We start from the raw sequence: 27,248 nt of genomic DNA, 5'->3' as shown, positions 1-27,248 counted from the left end.
TCACCGTCTTAATCACAGCGCCAACTTTCCTGTTCATCGTGGTTTGTGTCTGTATCACGTTGTGTGCACCATGTGAATTTCACTCAGACAGCGCTCAGCCCGCTTGGCCTATCCCCCACCTGCATAACTGGCTGGTGAAGGAAGTGATGCGTGTGTGCGTGTGTGTTCCACCCTGACAATCGCTGTTCCAGTCATCGTTCCAGTCGCCGTTTTCTCGGCGACCTACTATTAGCAATGTTACAAAATTTTGAGATTTTAAAAATCAAGTCTGTAATTTATCCCATCAGATAAAGCAGAAAAAGAAGTTTAATTTGTCACCTAATTCACTTTCATATCTTCAGTATTAAAAAAGTTATGGCCATTTTCATACTCGGAAATTAGCATCTTGTTCCCTATTGCTTTTCCATTGACTTAACACAAAAACTGTGATTGAGGACAGTCAAATGGCCATAACTTTCTTAAAAATTAAGAGAACTAAAATAAATTTTCAGTTATTATAGATTGAAGCATTCTGAAACAAATATATAACAATCTTTCTTAGATTACTTGAAATTAAAGCATATAATTAGTTAGTTACCTAATTGTAGCTAATTACAAAATTCAATTACTAGATCTAAACATCTATCAATTTCTTAAGAATAGATTAACACTTTTAAATAGCCTAAGTGTCCAAATAGCATTCACACAAGAATTCACAGTATAACATCATTTTTAAATCTCATTGTCATGGATTTATAGGCCAAATGGAAGGAATTTAATGTGTAATACCTGTAAATTAATGGCCATTTAAATCATCTTGCGAGTGGGTTTTTCTGGAACGCGATCATTTGGAACGTTGCGGTTTCCGGTGATTTAGCCCCCCATATCGGCATGCCGGTTCGTATGGGGACTAAATCACCGTTTCGCACCTTAAAATGTGAACTAAAGGTATCTTAAGGACCACTTTTATACATAAAAATAAACCGCTTTCTTTTACCTGTCACCTACATGAAATCTGTCACACACGCACGTACACATACACACACTCACATGCAGAATTGAAATTAAATAATATCTTAAAATTGGTTTAAGAAGTGGGGTCAATGCAACTGAACAGAGAAATGTAAAGGGTCTGTCCCCCATAGGTGATCTAAACAGCAACCTCTGGTGACCTTGCCCGCCACCCAAAAAAAATCAAGGTCGAGGTGACCTGCAACCTCCTACCACCTCCCACGCATATGTCGAAAACCTTCATCGACTAGGAATAAAACCGGCTTTGACTAGACCTGCGACTAAAAAAGTATCGATTTTTAAAACGGCAACCTATTTTTAGTCGAGGCCGGTTTTAATCATGATGAAAAATTAGCAGCAACTTAGATTAAGCCTCGACCATGCGGAAACCACTTTCGAACATTAGGGAGAGTGACGAAAACCTCCTATGACCTCATGGAAACCTTGGGTGGCGGGCAAGGTCACCTAAGTGTTTAGGTCTCCTGTGGGACAGGCCCTTAATACAGCTCCCATTTTAAACCATACAAAAATTTCCAACTCTGTGTAATTATTTATAATGAAACCTCACCAAGTAGACTCATTATCTTGTAATTATACAGACCTGCCAATAAATACGCTGCCGTGTCTTCAGAAGTGAGAGGATTCAGTTGTGGTATGATATGTTAGTATTGACATTTTACCATATAAATGTGGGAAAAGGAACTTACAATATGATGAAACAAGCTGACAAAGCACACAGACATCTGATTTTTGTATTTCTGTGGAAATTTGATTGCTTCTCTATTGATTTCCATTATTGTTCTAAGGATTAGATTCTGACAAGTTCTTTTTTGGTTTTGATTTTGTTCTGAAAGTTGTTTTGTAAAATAAAAGGGAAAATGATGGTGAGGACATATAAGCTTTTGAATGCTTTTCATGGATGAACCAACTTAGAATGAGCTGGTTTGATGTATTATTCACTGCATGCAGTTGAGGCAGATAGTTTTTTTTTCATTTTCAGGATCTGGAAAAAAATCTCCAAATATCAGAAAGATATTCTGTTTACATTTATATAATGTTTACTTCTTATATTTTTGTGAATGGTCTAAACTTTTGAAAACGAAGATCTAATTATCTCATTAAACCATTTTCCATTTCCGTAGAACGTGTTGAAGGCAGTTGGAGCTACTGAGAAACAACTGAACTTGGTTAAACTTCACGAACAGTCTAAGAAGGTCTTGGATCAGGAAATTCAAAACTATAACCTTGAGGCACAGAAGCAAAGGAAAATTATTTTCCACCTGGAAAAAGAGAGGGATCGATACATCAATGAAGCCAGTGATCTTACACAGAAGGTCAGTGTTTAGCATTAAATGTTAATCCAACTTCGAAGTTTGAAAGGGATGTAGAATTTTCAAATGTTGCTCCCTATTTGAGAGAGGCATTGTTCGTTCTTTTGATGGAAAGTAATTAAAGTCAAAACCAGAATAAATTAAACATCAACTCTGCAAAGGATACAGTTGGAGGGAGAGATGAGACAGATAGAAAGTTGAATTAACACCAACTGATGAGATGAACTCAGTATGCTTGGTACCACTTTTGACAGAAAATGAACTGCTGTAAATAACATAATTACAAAAATACCAATTTAATTAAATAAAAAACCCCACTATTTTGGTGTGATTCCAGAGATTTGCCTTTCTCGCACTAGAATATTATTGCAGAAACAGGTTTGGAGTCATGTTTTTATTTGGCGGCTGCTTTCACTGTATTGCTGGTAAAGAGGCCAATTTGCCAGCCGGAGTTCAAAACTTGAATGGGAAAAAGATATTTCCAAACCTGTGTATCACAAATTCTCTTAATTGGGGCATTTCATATTTTTAGCTGTGTGTAGGTTTTGGACCATGCTCGAACCAGAAAATGCTTAAAGTCGGGTTTCAATAATTACTTTAAAAATAGCTCGAGCAGTAACGTTGCTTGCATTTTACCAATTTTACCTAAAAACTATACATGTCAACAGGTAACCTGGCCTCCTGAATTTAATTCAAAAGAAAATCACATTTTATTTTGAAGCAGTCACTTCATGCTTCCCCAGAGCAGTGATCTAATTAGTACCCGTGGAAGAGCAGCTATCAATGCTTAACCCAAGTGACAATGATGATCTTGGAAGTACACAAGTCATGGGAGCACAATTAGGCCAATTGGCCCATTGAGCTTACTTATATTTCCCTCCCAACCCCATTCTCCTGCCTTCACCCCATAACATTTGACACCCTACCTAATCAAGAACGTGTCGATCTCCGCTTTAAGAACACCCAATGAGGTCCTCCACAGTGGTGAATCTGTGGAATTCACCTGTGGCAATGAATTCCACAGATTCACCACCGTCTGGTTAAAGAAATTCCTTCTCATCTCCTTTCCCTTTTATTCTGAGGCTATGACCTCTGGTCCTAGACTCTCACACTAGTGGAAACATACTCTCCCACATTCACTCTATCCAAGCTTCACTATTCCATAAGAGAAGCAACTCGACCACAGTTCTGAAACAGAAAGGAAAGCCGCAATATGCAAATTCTGTCTAAGAGTTGCACTAACACGATAACCTAATTCTTGCCCTTCAAGATGGCCAACAAGCCCCAGTGCATTTCCTGTATTCTTTTTTTGTTTTGACATCTAGACAGTTCTAGACTCTCCCACTAGTGAAACATCCTCTCCACATCCGCCCTCTTCAGGCCTTTCACTTTTCGATAAGTTTCAATGAGGTTTCCTCCCCTCATATTTCTAAACTCCAGTGAGCAGAGGCCCAGTGCCGTCAAACGCTCATCATACATTAACCCAGTCATCCCCAGGATCATTCTCGTAAATCTTCGATGTTATTCAAGCCTGGGGAAGCGTTGCTGTGAGTCAATCATGTCTTTACTTGGAAAGCTCAGGAAGATAATGGGTGTCCTAAATGGAAAGGTTGACTTCTTCCTTGGGATTAGCAAAACCAATTGAAGTATTCTATTGGTGAAGGATTTTATGTCCTTTGGAACATGATCATAAAGTCATAGAGTCACACAGCTTGGAAACAGGCCCTTCGACCCAACTTGCACACGGCAACCATGAAGCCCCATCTTCACGTAGTCCCACCTGCCTGCATTTGGCCCATATCCCTCTCAACCTTTCCTATCCATGTACATGTCCAAATGTCATTTGAATATTGTTATCGTAACATCTTGAAATAATGTAACTATTTTGAGTTTTGATTCTACAATCTGTTTATTTGATTAAGTCCAGGAAGATAAACTTTTTCTTCTTCTTAAGAAAAAGAAGAGCATTCCCATTTGTTAAAACAGATCTTTATCTCATGTTATTAAAATCATAAAGATATCATTTAGATTGCTATTTACTTTAACAATGGAAATATTCACAATTGGACACATCATTGAAATATGTAAAGGGATGTTCCATCATCCCATTACATATCCCATTACATTCCATTACGCCGCCTCCCATTGGTAGGCGGCGCGGCTCTCGTTCCGCAGCGGCCTCTGCAGTCCGTCTGCGTTTTTATTATTTTATGTCTATGTTTTTATGTAGTTTTTGTTATTTTTGTTGGGGTATGTGTGTGGGGGGGTGGGGGTGGTGTGGGGGGGTTGGGGGTAACTTTTAAATCTCTCCCTGCACGGGAGACCCGACCTTTTCTTTGTCGGGTCTCCGTTGTCGTTGGGGCTGCAACGAGGAGCGGCCTCCAACATGAAGACCGGGGACTCTGGTGCCGACTACTCACCTCACCGTCGCGGAGCTGGCCGAGTCCAGAGCGGGTGGAGCTGTGGTGGACGCTGCTGCGACCCGACCCCCGGAGATTCGAGGCTGCAACTGCGGGTTTGGCGGACGGCACCGGGAGCCCGCGGGTCCCTGGAGGGAGACCGCTTTTCGGGGCTTCCGCAGCGGCGACTTCTCCCCCCCGAGTTGCGGGGTTGAAGAGCTCCTGGAGCGGGGCCTTACAGCACCGCCCCGCGCAGCTTGGAATGGCTGCGAGTCTCTGCGAGCGCGCGCCGGGGCTCTAACACCAAGACCCGGTGTGCGACCTTGCATTACCCGGCGTGGCTTAATGGCCACGGGACAATCGCCATCGCCCGCCGGGGGCTTTGACTTTGACTCTGACATCGGGGGGGGGGGGGGGGGGGGGAGTGCAGTGGAGAGAAAAGTTTTTTGGCCTTCCATCACAGCAATGCGATGGATGTTTATGTAAATTATGTTGTGTCTTGGGTCTATTTGTTTGTAATGTATGGCTGCAGAAACGGCATTTCGTTTGGACCTCAAGGGGTCCAAATGACAATAAATTGAATTGAATTGAATTGAATTCACCGTAACTGTATAATTTGTAGAAAGGGTGTAGGTACCAAATGCATTAGAGTTCCTTAATTATCCGAAGGTTTGTCATCTTTAATTTTTTTTGATAGCTAGTGCAGCCTTGAAGTAGGAGAGTAATTAGCAATGTAATTCAAAAATATGCAGCACAGCAAAATGTCACAAGGAATGTGATGGACTGGTTTCTTGGAGTTTAAAATTTAATGAGCTTGTTAAGGTAATTGTCAGTGAGCAGAGAAAAGTATCAAGTTCATAGCAAACCATTATTCGGTGGCAACTTTCACCTCACCAGTGCTCACTGCTCACATCATTTGCCCTCAGGTTTTGCTTCCTCCTAAAACACACAAAAAAACTTGGCATCGCGTTAATGTCACTTCTTGGTTTAAATTGCTTTCCTCACTCGTCTTCAAGCTAGCAATGTCTGACACAGTAAGTCTTAACCCTTGATGGGGTATTTTGTTAATTTGACTCATCTGTCAGGAGAAAACGGCAAGTGGAAAGCATAGCATTTGATCATCTGTTTAGATCCATGGATAGAAAAAAATCCACAAATAATATACATCATATTCATAATCATATTTTATTAGCCAAGCATGTTTTGCAACATATGAGGAATTTCATTTGTCATACAGTCATACCAATAACATGTTACAGAACACACAAAATACATTTAACATAAACATCCACCACAGTGACTCCTCCACATTCCTCACTGTGATGGAAGGCGAAAAAAAGCTCAATCTCTTCCCTTCTTTGTTCTCCCGTGGTCGGGTGCCTCGAGCCTTCGGTTGACTGGCCGATCTTGGCTCCTGTTGCCGGCGGAGTTTGGGCCCTTGTGTCGGGGCAATCAAGCTCCCGCATCGGGGGAATCTCAGCTCCCCGGCGCCGGGTGATCGGACCCCGGGTCGGGGCTGGTCGAAACTTTTTGCGTCTTTTGGAGCTTCCCAACATCGGTCTCTACCCGAGACTACGAGCTTCTCGAAAGTGAAATTCGTAGGCCGCGGTTGAAGCGTCGATCCCAGGCAAGGGATCTGCTCCGAGGGTAAGTTCCCGCAGAGGGCCTCAAAGTCAGTCCCGAGCAAGGCCTCCAGCTCCATGATGTTTGGCCACAGAGTGACCGGAGATACGATCCGGAAAACAATCACATCTCCGGCAAGGTAAGAGATTGGAAAAAAAAAGTTTCACACTCCCCTCTCCCCCACCCCTCACATAAAACAAACCAGAGAACATTAGCTGTTAAATTCAATGGCGAAACAAGGATAAAACTTTGCTCATGTGGTGGTTCGAATCTGAAATTGCTGTTACTGGAAATAGCTAAAGGAAATAATCCAGAAGCCAGATAAGTTTGTGAGTACAGGACAGTGAAAGGATTAAAAAGCGACGCTGAATACCGAGTTGAGATGTAGATACCGTTAAGACACATTGGGCCTAATGGTATTTTCCTGCCTGATATAACCTATAAAAAAACAGCACTGTGTGTCCCTAAGTGCTGGTATCTGATGTCTCCTTGCAAACACCACCCCTCAGGCTCAGACTGAGACTCAGGTTCAGGTCATTGGTTCCATCTAGAGGTGTATTTTCCAACGTCTTCAACTTTATTTCCCTCATATTTATTTTTAATGAATTTGCTCATTTATCAGAGTATTTTTTTAAGAGCAGTCTTACCGTCAGTAGCGGCCCAGAGTTTCTGGAATGAGAAAGAAAATGTCTAATCTTCTATTCATGTTTTAGTTTCAGACACAGAGAAATACTAAGTAAGAATAAATAAAGTGGGGCTCAAAAAGGATGTCAAAACCACACTTAAAGTATGGGTAGTCCTAAACAATAAATTTACCCGGCACACACACTTTACTCCATGACTAATGTTACCTGTGAATAAAGTTGAGATGACTTCTCTGGTCATCTGCTTCTGTGATTTCTCAATTGGTAACTTTGGCTAAATTAATTGGCAAGTCTGATCTTGCTGACAGGACTGAAGCCCAATACAAAGTAAAGCCAAGGTGCTTCCCTGCAGGGGAGATAGATATTCAAGGGCTTAAACCATGGTATTATTCACAGATAAAATGTTGCATCTAGCACCACACGGCAATAGAGTTGCAGCGCAGCGCCAGAGACCCGGGTTTGATCCTGACTACGGGTGCTGTCTGTTTGGAGTTTGTACATTCTCCCAGTGACCATGTGGGTTTTCTCTGGGTGCTCTGGTTTCCTCCCACACTCCAAAGATGTACAGGTTTGTAGGTAAATTGGCTTCTGTAAATTGTAAATTGTCCCCTGGCGTATAAGATAGTGCTAGTGTATGGGTTGATTGCTGGTCGGTGCAGACCCGGTAGGCCAAAGGGTCTGTTTCCATGCTGCATTTCTAAAGTCTAAAGAAAGTCCAAATTACAAATGAAAGGATAAGGTTTTACCCTTACTTTCAGAAGGCATCACTAAATGTTTTTAAAAAATTGAAGACATTTTAGATGAACTCAATAATTACCATTCCTTTAAAAAATAATATAACACCTTGCATTTGTGAAAATAGCTACTCCATGCCAACAACATGCTTTTGGAACTTGAATCTGCTAAAAGCTGGTATCACTGTTTTAAAAATAGCTGCCTTGTATCATTATGGGTTCCTAAGTGTCAAGTATTATTTTGTTTGCAGGTTCTTCAGTATATGGAAGATATTAAGGTATTTGAGATGCAGAATTTTGACTTCAAGAAGAAAATCTCAGAAGCTGAAAGCAAACTAAAGCAGCAGCAGAATCTGTATGAGGCTGTGCGCTGTGACAGGAACCTGTACAGCAAGAACTTGATTGAAGCGCAGGTAAGCACATTCCTTGAAATACAACACTTTAACATGTATTCTTTGAACAAATAATATGATTTTTCTAAATAAATTCTGTGTGTGTGGCCAGCTAGTGTGGCCAGTGTGTGGTAAGATTCCATGTGTAACAAGTTGATAATGAGATCTTAAGTGAGTCTTCTGAGTAGTGCTGTAATTCAAGGAAGGGTATTCCAAGTTTTTTACTTGCTGATAGAGAAGGAACGTAATGGTAATATATCTTAGTGTTCTAAAGTAATACTGTTGTGACAGCCATCAATGAGGTAGGAGGTAATTCAGCATTGTAGGAAGGAACTGCAGATGCTGGGTTAAACCAAAGATAGACACAAAAAGCTGGAGTAACAGGCAGCAGGTCGAGAGAAGGAATGGGTGACGTTTCGGGCGGGAGATCCTTCTTCAGACTAGGTTCAACAGGTTTTGTTCCTATTATTGTGGCTGCATCTTTACAGGGTAGTGCTGCTTCTTCATTGTTTTGACTTCTGCTGCCAGATATCAATACAAATTTCTGACACAAGTTATTAGTGATGACTATAATGATGGTGGTGTTGGAGACATAATAAAGTTTACATAATAGTTGTAATGCTATTCTTGTTACATCTGGCTGTTGTCTAGTACTTGTATTACATTATTGCTAATCAATTCAATGGATGCTCTTTGAGCAAATGTATTTCCCAGATCACCATAATTTATCTTTCCTTAGATTTGATGGCAGAACAGATACAGTGGCTTGCAAAAGTATTCATACCCCTTGAACTTTTCCACATTTTGTCACGTTACAAACACAAACGTAAATGTATTTTATTGGGATTTTATGTGATAGACCAACACAAAGTGGTGCATAATTGTGAAGTGGAAGGAAAATGATACATGGTTTTCAAATGTTTTTACAAATAAAAAACTGAAAATACTTGTCGATACTTTGTAGAACCACCGTTCGCTGCAATTACAGCTGCAAGTCTTTTGGGGTATGTCTCTACCAGCTTTGCACATCTAGAGACTGAAATTTTTGCCCATTCTTCTTTGCAAAATAGCTCAAGCTCAGTCATATTGGATGGAGAGTGTCTGTGAACAGCAATTTTCAAGTCTTGCCAGAGATTCTCAATTTGATTTAAGTCTGGACTTTGACCGGGCCATTCCATCACATGAATATGCTTTGATCTAAACCATTCCATTGTAGCTCTGGCTGTATGTTTTGGGTCGTTATCCTGCTGGAAGGTGAACCTCCGCCCCAGTCTCAAGTCTTTTGCAGACTCTAACAGGTTTTCTTCCAAGATTGCCTTGTATTTGGCTCCATCCATCTTCCCATCAACTCTGACCAGCTTCCCTGTCCCTGCTGAAGAAAAGCATCCCCACAGCATGATGCTGCCACCACCATGTTTCACAGTGGGGATGGAGTGTTCAGGGTGATGTGCAGTGTTAGTTTTCCGCCACACATAGCGTTTTGCATTTAGGCCAAAAACTTCAATTTTGGTCCCATCTGACCAGATCACCTTCCTCCACATGTTTGCTGTGTCCCCCACATGGCTTGTGGCAAACTGCAACAGGGACTTCTTATGGCTTTTTTTCAACAATGGCTTTTTCTTGCCACTCTTCCATAAAGGCCCGATTTGTGGAATGTACGACTAATAGTTGTCCTGTGGACAGATTCTCCCACCTGAGCTGTGGATCTCTGCAGCTCCTCCAGAGTTACCATGGGCCTCTTGGCTGCTTCTCTGATCAATGCTCTCCTTGCCCGGCCTGTCAGTTTAGGTGGACGGCCATGTCTTGGTAGGTTTGCAGTTGTGCCATACTCTTTCCATTTTCGGATGATGGATTGAACAGTGCTCCATGAGATGATCAAAGCTTGGGATATTTTTATATAACCTAACCCTGCTTTAAACTTCTCCACAACTTTATCCCTGATCTGTCTGGTGTGTTCCTTGGGCTTCATGATGCTGTTTGTTCACTAATGTTCTCTAACAAACCTCTGAGGCCTTCACAGAACAGCTGTATTTATACTGAGATTAGATTACACACAAGTGGACTCTATTTACTAATTAGGTGACTTCTGAAGGCAATTGGTTGCACTGGATTTTATTTAGGGGTCTCAGAGTAAAGGGGGCTGAATACTTTTGCACGCCACACTTTTCAGTTGTTTATTTGTAAAAAAAATTGAAAACCATGTATCATTTACCTTCCACTTCACAATTATGCGCTACTTTGCGTTGGTCTATCACATAAAATCCAAATAAAATACATTTACGTTTGTGTTTGTAACGTGACAAAATGTGGAAAAGTTCAAGGGGTATGAATACTTTTGCAAGCCACTGTATGTATCTCTGCTTAATACCATGGGGGATCTTGCATTTCCAGGAGATAGACACAAATGTGGTCTACACACTGTGTAGGAAGGAGCTGCAGATGCTGGTTTAAATCGAAGGTAGACACAAAATGCTGGAGCAACTTAGCGGGTCAGGCAGCATCTCTGAGAGAAGGAATGGGTGGCGTTTTGGGTCGAAGTCCTTCTTCAGACATGTCAGGGGAGGGGGCGGGACAAAGATAGAATGTAAGTCGGAAACAGTAAGACTAGTGGGATAACTGGGAAGGGGGAGGGGATGGAGAGAGAAAGCAAGGGCTATCGGAGGTTAGAGAAGTCAATGTTCAGATTGCTGGGGTGTAAACTACCCAAGCGAAATATGAGGTGCTGTTCCTCCAATTTGTGCTGGGCCTCACTCTGGCAATGGAGGAGGCCCAGGACAGAAAGGTCAGATTGGTAATGGGAGGGGAAGTTGAGGTGCTGAGCCACCGGTAGATCATGTAGGTCAAGATGGACTGAGTGGAGGTGTTCAGCGAAACGATCGCCGAGCCTGCGCTTGATCTCGCCAATGTAGATAAGTTGACACCTGGAACAGCAGATACAGTAGATGAGGTTGGAGGAGGTGCAAGTGAATCTCTGCCTCATCTGGAAAGACTGTTTGGGTCCTTGAATGGAGTCGAGGGGGGAGGTAAAGGGACAGGTGTTGCATCTCCTGTGGTTGCAGGGGAAAGTACCTGGGGAAGGGGTGGTTTGGGTGGGAAGGGACGAATTGACCAGGGAGTTTCGGAGGGAACGATCTCTGCGGAAAGCAGAAAGGGGTGGAGATGGGAAGATGTGTCCAGTAGTGGGATCCCATTGGAGATGGCGAATGGGGTGGAAGGTGAGGACAAGGGGGACTGTCCTTGTTGCGAATGGGGGGAGGGGGAGCAAGAGCAGAGCTACACACTGTCAGAGACCTGTGGTTATTGTGTTCCAACTTTACTTTTCACCTTCCCTTTACATAGAGCTTTCCTGTTGGGAGCGTGGGTTTGTCAGTTACATGAAGCATGATGCTTTTGGATATTTATAACATCACTTTCTCAAAAGATTAGTCATCCATCTGCTTTGCTCCTCTCCCCTCCTGCATCTGCACCATCCATTCTGAAAGCTAAGACTTTCTGCTAATTTTCTTTTGAGAGCCGAATGGTTTAATGACTTGGGCAAACCAAGGAAGAAATCATAGAGTCATACAGCGTGGAAACAATCCTTTCGGCCCAACTTGCCCACACCAACCAACACTGGAATATAACATCTTCCACTAAGAATGCTTTGGTGGCTTAAATGAATCATGATCTTCTGTTTGCTTTAGGATGACCCTGACTAGAACATGCTTTTGTTGATGATCTTAGTGAAAGGCTTTGCGTCCTCCAGCCGGTTTAGCCTGCTAAAACATAGATGCCATTTCCTGATAAGCAGTTGAAATACTCAACCCAAGAGTTCTATACTTGCTCATCTGTTGAATTTATTCGAAGCCGAGATTGTTAGATACTTGGATAATTGATATATATAGGGACTTGAAATACAGGATCATGTATGGGAGTGAATAGTGGAATAGGCTTTACCTCTGAAGTCTGAAGCAGTGTTTCAACACAAAACATTGTCTATTCTTTTTCTCCAAAGATGTTACCTGACCCGCTGAGTTACTCCAGCATTTAGTGTCTATTTTTGGTGTAAATTAGCATCTGCAGTTCCTTTCTACACAAAGGTTTAAGGGATATGGGCCAAATGGGACAAGCTCAGGCAGGCATCTTGGTCGGCATGGATGAGTTGGACCAAAGAACCTGTTTCCATGCTGTATGACTGTGATTCTTTGATTCATAAGGAAGGTTACAGGTTTATTTCTGATTTATACCAAGTTAATTGACATATGTCAGGGTGGGAGTGGCCAGAAGGTTTCATGCCTCTACTCAATCTTATCCTCACATCGCAAATACAGTTTATTTTGGAATAGAGAGGTGCTGCAAGAAAGTATGAGAGCTGTTTTTCCTTCCTTGCACAAGTGTGGGGTCACTGAGATCAATTATAACCTAATTCAGATTGTCATTATTTTTTTAATTTACTCAATAATAAGGAACAAGAGAAACTATTTTAGAATGCATTTAATGTTGCTGAATGTAAGAAAATTAGTTTCACAGCCGTTAGGACTAATTTTATTCGCAAATAATCTTTGTTCACATTATTCCATTATGGAAAAGAATGGAATATAATAATGGAGTTTGATTGTGGATGTCAGTCCGCAGGTCAGTTTTCAGCATTAACGTTCAAAGGCAGAAAATAAATGAAGCTCATTTTGATAATCGCCCTCCTACATGCTAATAGACTGCTGAAAGAGCTGATGAACACCATAACGAATGTATCAAGCACATAGCAATGAAATGATTACTGGACACCTGCTATAAAACCATTACTTACTCAAGAGAATCCATGACAGTGAAGTCAAAGAAGGCTTAACTTCCCTGTATTTAGTTTAGAGTTTAGAGATACAGCATGGAAACAGGCCCTTCAGCCCACCATGTCCATACTGACCATCGATCATCCATTCATACCAGTTCTATGTTTTCCCACTTTCTCTTCCACTCCATACACACTATGGGCAATTTACAGAGGCCAATTAACCTACCAACTCGCACGTCTTTGAGATGTGGGAGGAAACCGGAGCAGTCACAGTGAGAACATGCAAACTCCCACAGACAGCATCCGAGGTTGGGATCGAACCCGGGTTTCTGGCGCTGTGAGACAGCAGTTCTACTAGCTGTGCCACTGTGCCATCCTGTGTGTGAATTGGAAGAGCCTATATTCCCTTTTATATTTGGATAATTTCCATTTGAATTTTGGGGGTGAATTTTCTAGCTTTTGCTGCAATATTATGTGCCCTGTTATACACTAACTTGCTGGAACGGTTAAATAACAAATCAAAAACAATATTCTACGGTGAGAACTGAACTTGTATTCATGGGAAGGGTATTGAGTACGAAAGTTGGGACATCATGATACACCTGTATATGCTGTTGCTGAGACCGCATTTGGACGACTGTGTGAAGTTCTGGTCACCCAGCTATTGGAAGGAAGTCATTAAATTGGAAAGAAGAGATTCGCCAGAATATTACTGGAGTTCTGGGCTTGGGTTAGAGGAAGATGCTGGATAGGCTGGGACTTTTTACCTTGGATCTTTGGGGCTGAGGGATGACCTCATTGAAGTGTACTAAATCATGAGGGGCATGGCTAAAATGAACATTCATAGTCTTTTTCCCAGGTTGGAGGATTGTAATACTAGAGGGCATAAGTTCAAGGTGAGAGGGGAGAGATGATTTAAGAGGGACCTTGGACAACATTTTCATTCAGAGGGTAGTTTTGTATCTGGAAAAAGCTGCCCTGCCAGAGAAAGCTATAGAAGCGGATACAATTACGTTCCAAAAGCATTTGGACAGATGCAGTATATGAATAGGAAGGGTTTATGGTCAAATGCAGGCAAATGATTGCAGTTCCTGGTGTACATATGGGAAATCAATATTTTCAAGTAAAGGGAAAATTGTGAATCCAAACTAAATCAAATTAAATCGCACGTTACACCTGTCGTACAATTTAACAGAACATTTGGAATCATTTTTATTCACTTCCACTATTTCTGTTTTTTAGGATGAGATAGCTGAAATGAAACGAAAACTGAAAATCATGCACCATCATATTGATCAACTGAAAGATGAGATTGGCTCAAAAGAGGCTACACTTGTGAAGCAGCACTTGGAGTATCAGCGCATGGAGAAGGAAAAGGATTCACTAAAGGTATTGCTGTGGAATTACTGAAATCTTTCTCTTAATCAAATTAAATCATAAAGGATATTTTGCAACCTGTTCAGTTGAGTGTAATTGTATCATGTTTAGTATTGGGCTAGTTATCTTAACACCTCGACTAATAATTTTGTGATTAAAGTTGTAATTTTGCAACTCCATTGCAATTGGGAAATTGAAACTCCATGAATATAAAAGAAAAAAGAAATATAAATCTTGCATCGGAGGCATTGGCCATGAAACTACTGGATTATTCCCCCCAAAATCTGAATTACCCTGTACTAATATTCCTTAGGGATAGAAATCTGCCATCCTTACACGTTCTGGCCTGCCTTTGGTTGGACAGCCTGTTAACAATGTTCAGTGACTCCAAGGCATAGACAATGCCAAGGTATAGAAGGCTGTGGATCAAATAGAGACACATGGGACTAGTAGGTAGGCAGCACAGTTGGTAGGGCTGAAGGATGTGTTTCTCTGCTATAGAATTCTATAACTATAAGTATGAATACTGGGTGAGAACAGGTTTGGGATGGACTTTGAAGTCATCTCCAACATTCATTGTCTAACCCAATATAGTTAACTCTTAAATCTTCCAATAAGACAATCACAGCCTTGCAATTAATGTGAGCCTTCCCAGTGACGTCCGCTTTCGATGATGAATTCAAAATACACAATGCTTTAACTTGTCAATGCATCTTTTTATTAGATCCACCAGGGAGGGAGTTAGAAAGATTGATGAAAGAATCACCATTTGCAGAGGCAAAAGCTCAAATTGTAGCAAAAGCTGAGATTTAACTTCTTTTCTGCTACCCCTATTAGTGAATTTAGGAAATACTCAACCGTTGTCACTCAATGGCAATGAATTAAAGCTTCACCAGCTTCACTTTTGGTATCATGGATATAGTAGTCAAACAACATTAAGCCAACCCTCTATGGGAATTTCAAAGAAATTGTGTGGCTGAGGAACTGGTGCACGGGGCAGGGATTTAGATTCTTAGATCACTGGGATCTGTTTTGGGGTAAGGGGGAACTGTACAAAAGGGACAGATTGCATCTTAACAGGTGTGGGACCAGCATTCTGGCAGGCAGGTTTGCCACTGCTACACGGGTGGTTTTAAACTGAATAAGGGGGGTGGGGTGTCGAATGGGATAGTGGAGGATGGAGTTAAAGGGAAAGGGTTTCTTAAATGTGTGAGCGTAGAGACAGGGGTGTAAAATGAGGGTAGAAGCAATAGGTAGCAAGGTGAAAAGTAAAAGTGGCAGGCAGACAAAACCAGGGCAAAAATCAAAAAGGGCCACTTTTCAACATAATTGTATAAGGGGTAAGAGTGTTGTAAAAACAAGCCTGAAGGCTTTGTGTCTCAGGAGCATTCGTAATAAGGTGGATGAGTTGAATGTGCAGATAGCTATTAATGACTATGATATAGTTGGGATCACGGAGACATGGCTCCAGGGTGACCAAGGCTGGGAGCTGAACATCCAGGGATATTCAATATTCAGGAGGGATAGAGAGAAAGGAAAAGGAGGTGGGGTAGCGTTGCTGATTAGAGAGGAGATTAACGCAATGGAAAGGAATGACATTAGTTCGGAGGATGTGGAATCGGTATAGGTAGAGCTGCGAAACACTAAGGGGCAGAAAACGCTGGTGGGTGTTGTGTACGGGCCACCTAACAGTAGTAGTGAAGTTGGAGATGGTATCAAACAGGAAATTAGAAATGCGTGCGACAGGCAAAACAGTTATAATGGGTGACTTCAATCTACATATAGATTGGGTGAATCAAATTGGCAGGGGTGCTGAGGAAGAGGATTTCTTGGAATGTATGCGGGATAGTTATCTAAATCAACATGTAGAGGAACCAACGAGAGAGCAGGCTATTTTAGACTGGTTATTGAGTAATGAGGAAGGGTTAGTTAGCAGTCTTGTTGTACGTGCCCCCTTGGGCAAGAGTGACCATAATATGGTTGAGTTCTTCATTAGGATGGAGAGTGACATTGTTAATTCAGAAACAATGGTTCTGAACTTAAAGAAAGGTAACTTTGAGGGTATGAGACGTGAATTGGCCAAGATTGACTGGCAATTAATTCTAAAAGGGTTGACGGTGGATATGCAATGGAAGACATTTAAAGACTGCATGGATGAACTACAAAAATTGTTCATCCCAGTTTGGCAAAAGAATAAATCAGGGAAGGTAGTGCATCCGTGGATAACAAGGGAAATCAGGGATAGTATCAAAGCGAAGGATGATGCGTACAAATTAGCCAAAAAAAGCAGCATACCGGAGGACTGGGAGAAATTCAGAGACCAGCAGAAGAGGACAAAGGGCTTAATTAGGAAAGGAAAAATAGATTATGAAAGAAAACTGGCAGGGAACATAAAAACTGACTGCAAAAGTTTTTATAGATATGTGAAAAGAAAGAGATTAGTTAAAACAAATGTAGGTCCCTTGCAGTCAGAAACAGGTGAGTTGATCATGGGGAACAAGGATATGGAGGACCAATTGAATAACTACTTTGGTTCCGTCTTCACTAAGGAAGACATAAATAATCTACCGGAAATAGCAGGGGACCGCGGGTCAAAGGAGTTGGAGGAATTGAGTGAAATCCAGGTTAGCCAGGAAGTGGTGTTGGGTAAATTGAATGGATTAAAGGCCGATAAATCCCCAGGGCCAGATAGGCTGCATCCCAGAGTACTTAAGGAAGTAGCTCCAGAAATAGTGGATGCATTAGTAATAATCTTTCAAAACTCTTTAGATTCTGGAGTAGTTCCTGAGGATTGGCGGGTAGCAAACGTAACCCCACTTTTTAAGAAGGGAGGGAGAGAGAAAACGGGGAATTACAGACCAGTTAGTCTAACATCGGTAGTGGGGAAACTGCTAGAGTCAGTTATTAAAGATGGGATAGCAGCACATTTGGAAAGTGGTGAAATCATTGGACAATGTCAGCATGGATTTACAAAAGGTAAATCATGTCTGACGAATCTTATAGAATTTTTCGAGGATGTAACTAGTAGCGTGGATAGGGGAGAACCAGTGGATGTGGTGTATCTGGACTTCCAGAAGGCTTTCGACAAGGTCCCACATAAGAGATTAGTATACAAACTTAAAGGACACGGCATTGGGGGTTCAGTATTGATGTGGATAGAGAACTGTCTGGCAAACAGGAAGCAAAGAGTGGGAGTAAACGGGTCCTTTTCACAATGGCAGGCAGTGACTAGTGGGGTACCGCAAGGCTCAGTGCTGGGACCCCAGCTATTTACAATATATATTAATGATCTGGATGAGGGAATTGAAGGCAATATCTCCAAGTTTGCGGATGACACTAAGCTGGGGGGCAGTGTTAGCTGTGAGGAGGATGCTAGGAGACTGCAAGGTGACTTGGATAGGCTGGGTGAGTGGGCAAATGTTTGGCAGATGCAGTATAATGTGGATAAATGTGAGGTTATCCATTTTGGTGGCAAAAACAGGAAAGCAGACTATTATCTAAATGGTGGCCAACTAGGAAAAGGGGAGATGCAGCGAGACCTGGGTGTCATGGTACACCAGTCATTGAAAGTAGGCATGCAGGTGCAGCAGGCAGTGAAGAAAGCGAATGGTATGTTAGCTTTCATAGCAAAAGGATTTGAGTATAGGAGCAGGGAGGTTCTACTGCAGTTGTACAGGGTCTTGGTGAGACCACACCTGGAGTATTGCGTACAGTTTTGGTCTCCAAATCTGAGGAAGGACATTATTGCCATAGAGGGAGTGCAGAGAAGGTTCACCAGACTGATTCCTGAAATGTCAGGACTGTCTTATGAAGAAAGACTGGATAGACTTGGTTTATACTCTCTAGAATTTAGGAGATTGAGAGGGGATCTTATAGAAACTTACAAAATTCTTAAGGGGTTGGACAGGCTAGATGCAGGAAGATTGCTCCCGATGTTGGGGAAGTCCAGGACAAGGGGTCACAGCTTAAGGATAAGGGGGAAATCCTTTAAAACCGAGATGAGAAGAACTTTTTTCACACAGAGACTGGTGAATCTCTGGAACTCTCTGCCACAGAGGGTAGTCGAGGCCAGTTCATTGGCTATATTTAAGAGGGAGTTAGATGTGGCCCTTGTGGCTAAGGGGATCAGAGGGTATGGAGAGAAGGCAGGTACGGGATACTGAGTTGGATGATCAGCCATGATCATATTGAATGGCGGTGCAGGCTCGAAGGGCCGAATGGCCTACTCCTGCACCTAATTTCTATGTTTCTATGTTTCTATTTGAGATTCAAGGGACTGGAAATGCTGGAACCTTGAACTGCTGGAGGAACTCAGGAGATCAGGCAGCATCTGTGGTGGGAAATGAAGACAATGTTTCAGTCTAAAGAAGGGTGCCGACCCAAAATATTGTATGTCCATTTCCCACTACGTTTGCTGCCGGACCTGCTGAGTTCCTGAGAGAAATGTGATCTGTGATAATTGGGGCTTCACTAGCAGCTGGTTATAGCCCGTGGAAAGGGTGCTTTTCTGAGGAAAAGGGATGCACACTAGTAATGATAAAGATACACGCCTACCAGCTTGAAAATCCCCCACACAACTGGAACAGCACTATCTAAGAAGTAAAGATCGCATTATCCTAAGATCTATTTGCCATTTGTACTAAATGTTAAGAATCATACAATTCTTTTAAGTGGTGCAAGAGTTCCCTCAATGTCTTGGTCAGCATATTCCCCTTAAATCAATATCCCCACAAACCACAGAACTGACCATTAATATAATTTATCTGTGGAAGTACACTGTGCAAGGGCAGCTATAACAACATTTGTCTGGACAACAACAGTTACTGCCCCGCAAAGTAACATATTATCCTGGCGTGCGATAAAATTAAATAAAAATGCAAGTGCTTCTTACTCCATGTTCTTTGTGCGTGTGTGTGTGTGTGTGTGTGTGTGTGTGTGTGTGTGTGTGTGTGTGTGTGTGCGTGTGTGTGTGTGTGTGTGTGTGTGTGTGTGTGTGTGACAGGAGTAGACTTTGTTAAAACTGTGACAGAATGTCAATACCTTCTGATGTGACACTGATTATGTATTCATCCCACTGTCACACTCGATGCAGTGTCCATTACAGCAAATCATTTCCACCTTCTGCATCCATTTCCCCAATTCATTCTCTCTGCACTTGAGTGGAGAGCAGCCTACAGTTGAATGAGAGACTGATTCTGTCAGCTTCTCTTTGTAAATGTCAACCTTCATTATCCAGTGGCTTGAACATTTGCCACGTAGCTGCCCACCACTCGAATCTCATTTGATGGGATTCATTGTTGCCTCTTTTCTCAATCTTCTTGTAAATATGGCTTCTTCCCTGCAGCCATTCGGCTCTTAAAAACAACAACCTCAAATAAGCTCTGAACTACATAGACTATTATTGTTATTAGTGCACTGTTTTTTGTGTGTGCGGATGTGTGCGTGCGTGTGTGTGTATAGATATATATGATCTATATATATGTGTATTTGAGCGTACACACACTGAACTTTTTTCTCTTGTTTATTATATTATTATACGGTGTACTATGTTTACATATTCTGTTGTGCTGCAGCAAGTAAGAATTTAATTGTTCTGTCTGGAACATATGACAATAAAACACTCTTGACTTGAAATATTTGTGGTTGTGATATCCCCCAAACATGTTGCAGGTACTGGTGGTTATTGCTGTTTGATTTGGGATGATTTTGACTCGGTGGGAACACTCTTGCCACTGGCACAGATAATTGTTGATTCATGTCCTACCCAGACACTCGAACATAGAATCTTGTGCCATGCTGCAACATTGCTGTGCTGTTATTTTAGATGAAGCATTAAACAAAAGTCACATAAGCCCTTTGATATGAATGAAAGAAACTCAAGGAAGTTATTCTCAATGTTCTGGCGAAAACTTATCTCTTACCCACACCAGCTAAAATAAATTGTCTTGTCATTGTCACATTAGAACTTAGAACATAGGATATCAGTCTACAATGTCTGTGCTGAACATGATGCCAAGACCAACTCTTGTCTGTTTGCACATAATCCCTTCATTCCCGGCATATCCATGTGCCTATCCAAAAGTCTCTTAAATGCCACTTTCATATATGCCTCCATCGCCACTCCTGGCAGCATGTTCCAGGCACTCACTATCCTCCGTGTAAAAAAAAAACCCTGCCCTGCACATCTCCTTTAAATTTTCCCTCCCACTCTAAAGCTATGTCCTTTAGTAATTAAATGTTTCCATCCTGGGAAAAAGGTTCTGACTGGCTACCCTTTGTATGCCCCATTATAGAACATAGAACAGTACATCACAAGAACAGCCCCATTATCCCACAATGTCTGTGCCAAACATGATGCCAAGACCATCTCTTATCTACCTGCACATTACCCAAATCTCTCCATTCCCTGCATATCCATTGTATTATTACAATGGCTACAATTCAGATGCACTTGCACTTCACTGGGTGTAGGATGTGTTGGGAGCACCCTGAAAAGCATTATATAAATGCAATTCTCAATTGTCAAGAAAAATGTATGTACTTCAGTACTCTGTCCATCAAAGCATTTATTCCATATTTTGTTGATCATGGGTATTGGATGATGTTTCCATATTACACGCCAGAAACAACAACCAATAGCTCAGGAAGTGCAGGTACCAATTATTATCAGTTGCATGGAGAAAAAATATCCAGCTGAAAACACTTTTACAGGATGGAGAAGTGAGCATATCTTTGCTAACTAGATGTGGACACAGTTAAACACTCTGCTTATTATTCTTGTCAAACCAATAACAGGTCGCAGTTGACAAGCTCGGTCATTTATCATCCTGGTTCCCTGTGACCTATTTTTTACTCAGATAAGTTTTTGCAAGCTCTCCAGTAAACAATCATCCATTACATTACCTAGTGGTCACAGCAAAATGGAGATGAATTGGCAAGTGCAGCAGTTGATGCGGGAAAAGGAAAATAATCAGCAAGAATATTTCCTAAAAGATCTCTTTGGGAATATTAACAAGTTTGTTTACACTTTTAATCTGAATTTTAATTCATATAAAATTATACAGTTCTCTGTGGTGATATTTGCAATAGTTCCTCATTGAAAGTAAATTTATCAATCTAACCTCATACCCGATGAGCGTGGCCTATAGTATTATGATTCTGTGTTAAACTCAGTATGCAATTTGTTAAAGAATAGTGACCTTCATGGACGGACATTTGAAGGGGATAATATTCTGTTGTAAGGTAGTACTGCACCCTGAGGCTTGGGTTACACCAAATACAAAATAATAGTATGGCGATGTGCACTAAAACTTGTGTTCCAGTTAAAATCAAAAAGTACTGGAGTAACTTAGCGGGTCAGGCAACATCTCTGTAGAAAGTAGATAGGTGACATTTTGGGTCGGGACCCTTCTTTAGACTGATTACAGGAGGGGCAGGAAAGAAAGGTGGAAGAGAGGAGGGGCAGGACAGATTATGGCCTATAATATTCCTCAGAATAAAAGGACATATCTTTAGAAAAGAGATGAGGAAGAACTTCTGTAGTTAGAGGGTGGTGGATCTGTGGAGTTCATTGCCATAGATGGCTGTGGAGACCAAGTCATTGGGTATTTTTAAAGCAGAGTTTGACAGGTTCTTCATTAGTATGGGTGTCAAAGGTTACAGGGCAAAGTCCGGAGAATGCAGTTGAGAGGGAAAGATAGATCAGCCATGATTGAATGGTGGAATACACTTGATGGACCGAATGGCCTAATTCTGTTGCTATGACTTAGGAACTTATGATCTGAGGACACAGATGAGGGGTGTTTTCGATAGGCAGATTGTTGGACAATGGCCAGAGATGAAAAAAAACTGGTGTGCTCCAAATGGAAAGGAGTTGCGAATTGTGAAGCTCGTGGATAGACAGGTTGACAATCCTGAAGCCAGAGGGTCCAATGCGGATGGAGGGAGAGGGGTAAGGGAGAAACCGGTGCTCGTGGATAGACAGGTTGACAATCCTGAAGCCAGAGGGTCCAATGCGGATGGAGGGAGAGGGGTAAGGGAGAAACCGGTGCAATGTCAGCCAGGGAGGGGAATGGGGGAGGTGGGAAAAAGGGGGGGGGGGGGGAAGGAAGTTACCTAAAATTGGAGAATTCAATGTTCATACTTTGGGTTGGCAGTGTGAGCTGCGAGGAGGATGCTATGAAGCTGCAGGATGACTTGGATAGGTTGGGTGAGTGGGCAAATGCATGGCATATGCAGTATAATGTGGATAAATGTGAGGTTTTCCATTTTGGTGTCAAGAACAGGGAGGCAGATTATTACCTGAATTGTGTCAGATTGAGAAAAGGGGAGGTGCAACAAGACCTGGGTTTGCATGTACAGCAGGCAGTGAAGAAAGCTCATTGCAAGAGGACTTGAGTTTAGGAGCAAGGAGGTCCTACTACAGTTGAACAGGTCCCTGGTGAGACCACACCTGGAGTATAGTGTGCAATTTTGGAGGAAGGACATTATTGCTATTGAGGGAGTGCAGCGTATGTTCACCAGGTTAATTTCTGAGATGGTGGGACTGACATATGATGAAAGAATGGGTCAACTGGGCTTGTATTCACTGGAATTTAGAAGGATGAGAGGGAATCTTATGGAAACATAAAATTCTTAAATGATTGGACAGGCTAGATGTAGGAAAATGTTCCCAATGTTGGAGAGTCCAGAAACAGGGGCCAGAGTTTAAGAATAAGGTGTAAGCCATTGTAGGACTGAGATAAGATTTTTTTTTTTCACCAAGCGAGTTGTGAATCTGTGGAATTCTCTGTAACAGAAGGAAGTGGAGGCCAATTCACAGAATGTTTTCATGTGAGTTAGATTTAGGCTTAGGGCTAAAGGAATCAAGGGATATGGGGAAAAAGCAGGAACGGGGTACTTATTTTAGATGATCAGCCATGATCATATTGAATGGCGGCGGTGGCTCGAAGGGCCAAATGGCCTACTCCTGCACCTATTTTTCTGTGTTTCTATGTTTCTAAGCTGCCCGAGTGGCAGTTCCAGTTCTGTATTCCAGGTAGCTGCATTTTCAAAGTATTGATTATTTTCCCTCATAGTATATGAACACAATACTCCAGCTGTTTCAAAGTGTCTTCCTTTTCTTTCCCCACCATAGACTGAATTACAGCGGATGAAGCAACAGGCACAGGACACCAGGATTTTCATCGAAAATCAGGAGGTGGAGGAAAGAAAGCTCCTGAGGATTATTGAAGAGGCCGACACAGAGAGGGTTCGACAGAAAAAAGAATTAAATCAGGTATGAGACATAGCAGTAGGAGACTATTAAATCCTTCCACTCTGAAAACAATGATATAGTATAAGATGTAAACTGTTTAAATGCTTAACTGTGAGTTTATACGCACTGCTATGGTTGCTGAAGGCAAATGGTAGTCACCATTACATTCCCATTGTACATCACTACATCAGGAGCTTTGTTAATTTTAGGTATTTTAAGAGACATGTGGTCACAAGGATAATGTACAAACTCCTTACAGATAGCACCCACAGTCAGGATTGAACCTGGGTCTCTGGTGCTGTGAGGCAGCAGCTCCACTATGCCATTGTGTCGCCCACTGATATGGCAACATCTATGTACACCTCACACTGGAATTCTCACCGTGAACCTTTCTGCCTCTTTCCATTCCACTCCTCGCTTCTAAAACCCTCTATAAAACTCATCCCATTGAATAAAGCTTTCTATCACTCTTCTTTGGAGGTGGGTATGCTATACTGTCTACTTCTATCTCTGTGAAATGCCTTGGGTCTTTTTATTTTAACCTAAAATGCTAGCGAAGTACCTGTACCAGATTTTTCTGTACCTAGGCTTAGTGCAGAGTGCTGCAGCCATATTGTAAATACATCCAAAGATGGAAGTTAGACACAAAATGCTTGAGTATGCTGCGTGTCCCCCTGTGTTACTCCAGCATTTTATGTCTACCTTCGATATAAACCATCTTCTGCAGTTCTTTCCCACATACTAAGATGGAAGTTGCTTGTGATGATCATTTATAGAAATAACACAGTGCACAATTTATTTCCTGTCTTTGCTGAACTAACAGCTCTAGGTTATTAAAAATCAATTTTCTCCAATATTTTCTGAACAGAGTCTTAATTTATAGGTTCATAATTATCCCATCATATTTCTATTAGCTAACATTATGGATCATTAAGCATATTATGTGCCTTTAATTGCAGGAAAACCATTCTTGTTGTTTTAAGCTGCAATGCTTGAGCAGCTCAGAAAATATATTTTTCACTCACCCTCTTCACTGATGGAACATGATTATTTTGTACTGTCATGTTTACACATTGTTCCTATAAATTAACTTTTTTCCAACATCCTCACCAGGTTATCAGTGAGAGAGATATTTTGGGGACTCAGCTTGTACGCCGCAATGATGAGCTGGCACTGCTGTATGAAAAGATCAAGATTCAACAGTCCATGTTAAATAAAGGCGAGATACAATACAGGCAGCGGGTTTACGATATTCGGTTGCTCCGAGTGGAGATCAGAAAACTTAGACGGGAGAAAAGCATCCTCAGCAAGAGTGTTTCAAATCTGGATGACCTCAGGTAATCCCAGGAAAATTTATTCTAAAGGTTTTCATAATAAAAAAATAATTGTCTGGATACAGTCAACATTTGCATGTAGGCCAGACTGCGCCTGGATAAAAGCAAAAGATTCTTAAAGAGTGGAGATGAATCATGAACTCTTTACACAAACCCAACCACCTCCTTTATTGTAATTTATTATGGGCTTTAATTTTCCAGACTTTTACAAATCTAATACCGCTATAATCAAGTCTGAGCTTGCATTCTCTGTTCACTGGTACTGGTCCCCAGACATGATTACTATAGTACCACATCATGAGTGCTTAATTACATTTAAAATGAAACTGAGTTTTAGCTCTGATCCTGGTGATTCCCATCGAGTCTGCTCCATCATTCAATCCTGGCTGATCTATTTTCTCCTCCCCATTCTCCTGCCTTCTCCCTATAACCTTTGATGCTCTTGCTAATCAAGATACTATAATAATAATAATAATAAATTTTATTTATGGGCGCCTTTCAAGAGTCTCAAGGACACCTTACAAAAATTTAGCAGGTAGAGGAAAAACATGTAAGGGGAATGAAATAAATAGTAGAGACATGACTAGTACACAAAGTAAAGACAGAATACAATTCAAAACACAATATGAGGCAATTAATGCACTGATGAAAAGGGAGGGGGACGTGGGGCTAAGGATAGGCAGAGGTGAAGAGATGGGTCTTGAGGCGGGACTGGAAGATGGTGAGGGACATGGAATTGCGGATCAGTTGGGGGAGGGAGTTCCAGAGCCTGGGAGCTGCCCTGGAGAAGGCTCCGTCCCCAAAACTGCGGAGGTTGGACTTGTGAATGGAGAGGAGACCGGCTGATGTGGATCTGAGGGACCGTGAGGGTTGGTAGGGGGAGAGGAGGTCAGTGAGATATGGGGGGGCCAGATGGTGGAGGGCTTTGTAGGTGAGGATCAGGATTTTGTAGGTGATCCGGTGGGAGATGGGAAGCCAGTGAAGTTGTTTGAGGACTGGAGTGATGTGATGCCAGGATTTGGTGTGGGTGATGAGTCGGGCGGCTGCGTTCTGGACCAGTTGGAGTCGGTTGATGTAGGTGGAGCTGATGCCAAGGAGAAGTGAGTTGCAATAGTCCAGTCGGGAGGAGATGAAGGCATGGATGAGTCTTTCAGCAGCGGGAGGTGTGAGAGAGGGTCTGAGTTTGGCGATGTTGCGGAGATGAAAGAAGGAGGTTTTAATGACATGGCGGATGTGAGGCTCAAGGGAGAGGGTGGAATCAAAGATCACACCAAGGTTGCGGGCCTTGGGAGATGGGGAGACAGTGGTGCCGTCGATGGTGAGAGTGGGGTTATTGATTTTGCTGAGTGTGGCTTTGGAGCCTATGAGGAGGAATTCTGTCTTATCGCTGTTGAGTTTGAGGAAGTTATGTTGCATCCTGGTTTTTATAGCTGACAAACTGGAGTTGATTTGGGTGTGGGGGGGGTTGTGGGGGGATTTGGTGCCGAGGTAGATCTGGGTGTCATCGGCGTAACAGTGGAAGTCCAGGTTGAAGTGGCGGAGTATCTGACCAAGGGGGAGGATGTAGATGATGAAGAGGAGGGGGCCGAGTACGGAGCCTTGGGGAACGCCTTGAGTGACTGTGGCTGTAGCAGAGGTGTGGTTGTGGAGAGAGATGGTGGGATCTGTTGGAAAGGTAGGAACGGAGCCAGCTGAGTGCAGAGCCTTCAATGCCGAGGTCTTTGAGTCTGGTGAGCAGGATGTTGTGGTTCACTGTATCGAAGGCTGCACTCAGGTCGAGGAGGATGAGGATGTTGAGGGAACCAGTGTCAGCAGAGGTGAGGAGGTCGTTGATGACTTTGAGGAGAGCAGTTTCTGTGCTATGGAGGGGGCAAAAGCCAGATTGGAGGGGTTCAAGTAGGTTATACGCAAGGAGGTGGGAATTAAGTTGCGACGTAACGATACGCTCCAGGGTTTTTAAAAGAAAGGGGAGGTTTGAGATTGGGCGATAGTTAATGAGAGAGGAGGGATCAAGACCAGGTTCCCATCTTCCCATCTCCCCCCATGTTTGCCTTCCGCAAAGACCGCTCCCTCCGCAACTCCCTCGTCAATTCTTCCCTTCCCTCCCGCACCACCCCCTCCCCGGGCACTTTCCGTTGCAACCGCAAGAAATGCAACACCTGTCCCTTCACCTCCCCCCTCGACTCCATTCAAGGTCCCAAGCAGTCGTTCCAGGTGCGACAAAGGTTCACCTGTATCTCCTCCAACCTCATCTACTGCATCCGCTGCTCTAGATGTCAGCTGATTTACATCGGTGAGACCAAGCGTAGGTTGGGCGACCGTTTCGCCGAACACCTCCGCTCAGTCCGCAATAACCTACCTGACCTCCCGGTGGCTCAGCACTTCAACTCCCCCTCCCAT

The 27,248-nt window shown here is 42.4% G+C and overlaps 1 protein-coding gene across 1 annotated transcript in view; it reads left to right on the top strand.

Moving 5' to 3' along the window:
* Positions 1-27,248, top strand: part of cfap58 (cilia and flagella associated protein 58) — a 187,453-nt gene that overhangs the window by 33,808 nt on the left and 126,397 nt on the right. The window contains exons 9-13 of the mRNA XM_033034013.1: positions 2,133-2,324; positions 7,973-8,134; positions 14,124-14,270; positions 23,395-23,535; positions 24,628-24,851. Coding sequence (XP_032889904.1) covers positions 2,133-2,324; positions 7,973-8,134; positions 14,124-14,270; positions 23,395-23,535; positions 24,628-24,851 — 866 coding nt within the window. The remainder of the gene's footprint in view (positions 1-2,132; positions 2,325-7,972; positions 8,135-14,123; positions 14,271-23,394; positions 23,536-24,627; positions 24,852-27,248) is intronic.

Source organism: Amblyraja radiata, chromosome 15, assembly GCF_010909765.2.
Source record: "Amblyraja radiata isolate CabotCenter1 chromosome 15, sAmbRad1.1.pri, whole genome shotgun sequence".
Classification (NCBI taxonomy): Eukaryota; Metazoa; Chordata; class Chondrichthyes; order Rajiformes; family Rajidae; genus Amblyraja; species Amblyraja radiata.
The sequence above is the reverse complement of the archived record's forward strand: the minus strand, read 5'-3'. Positions and strand labels throughout refer to the sequence as shown.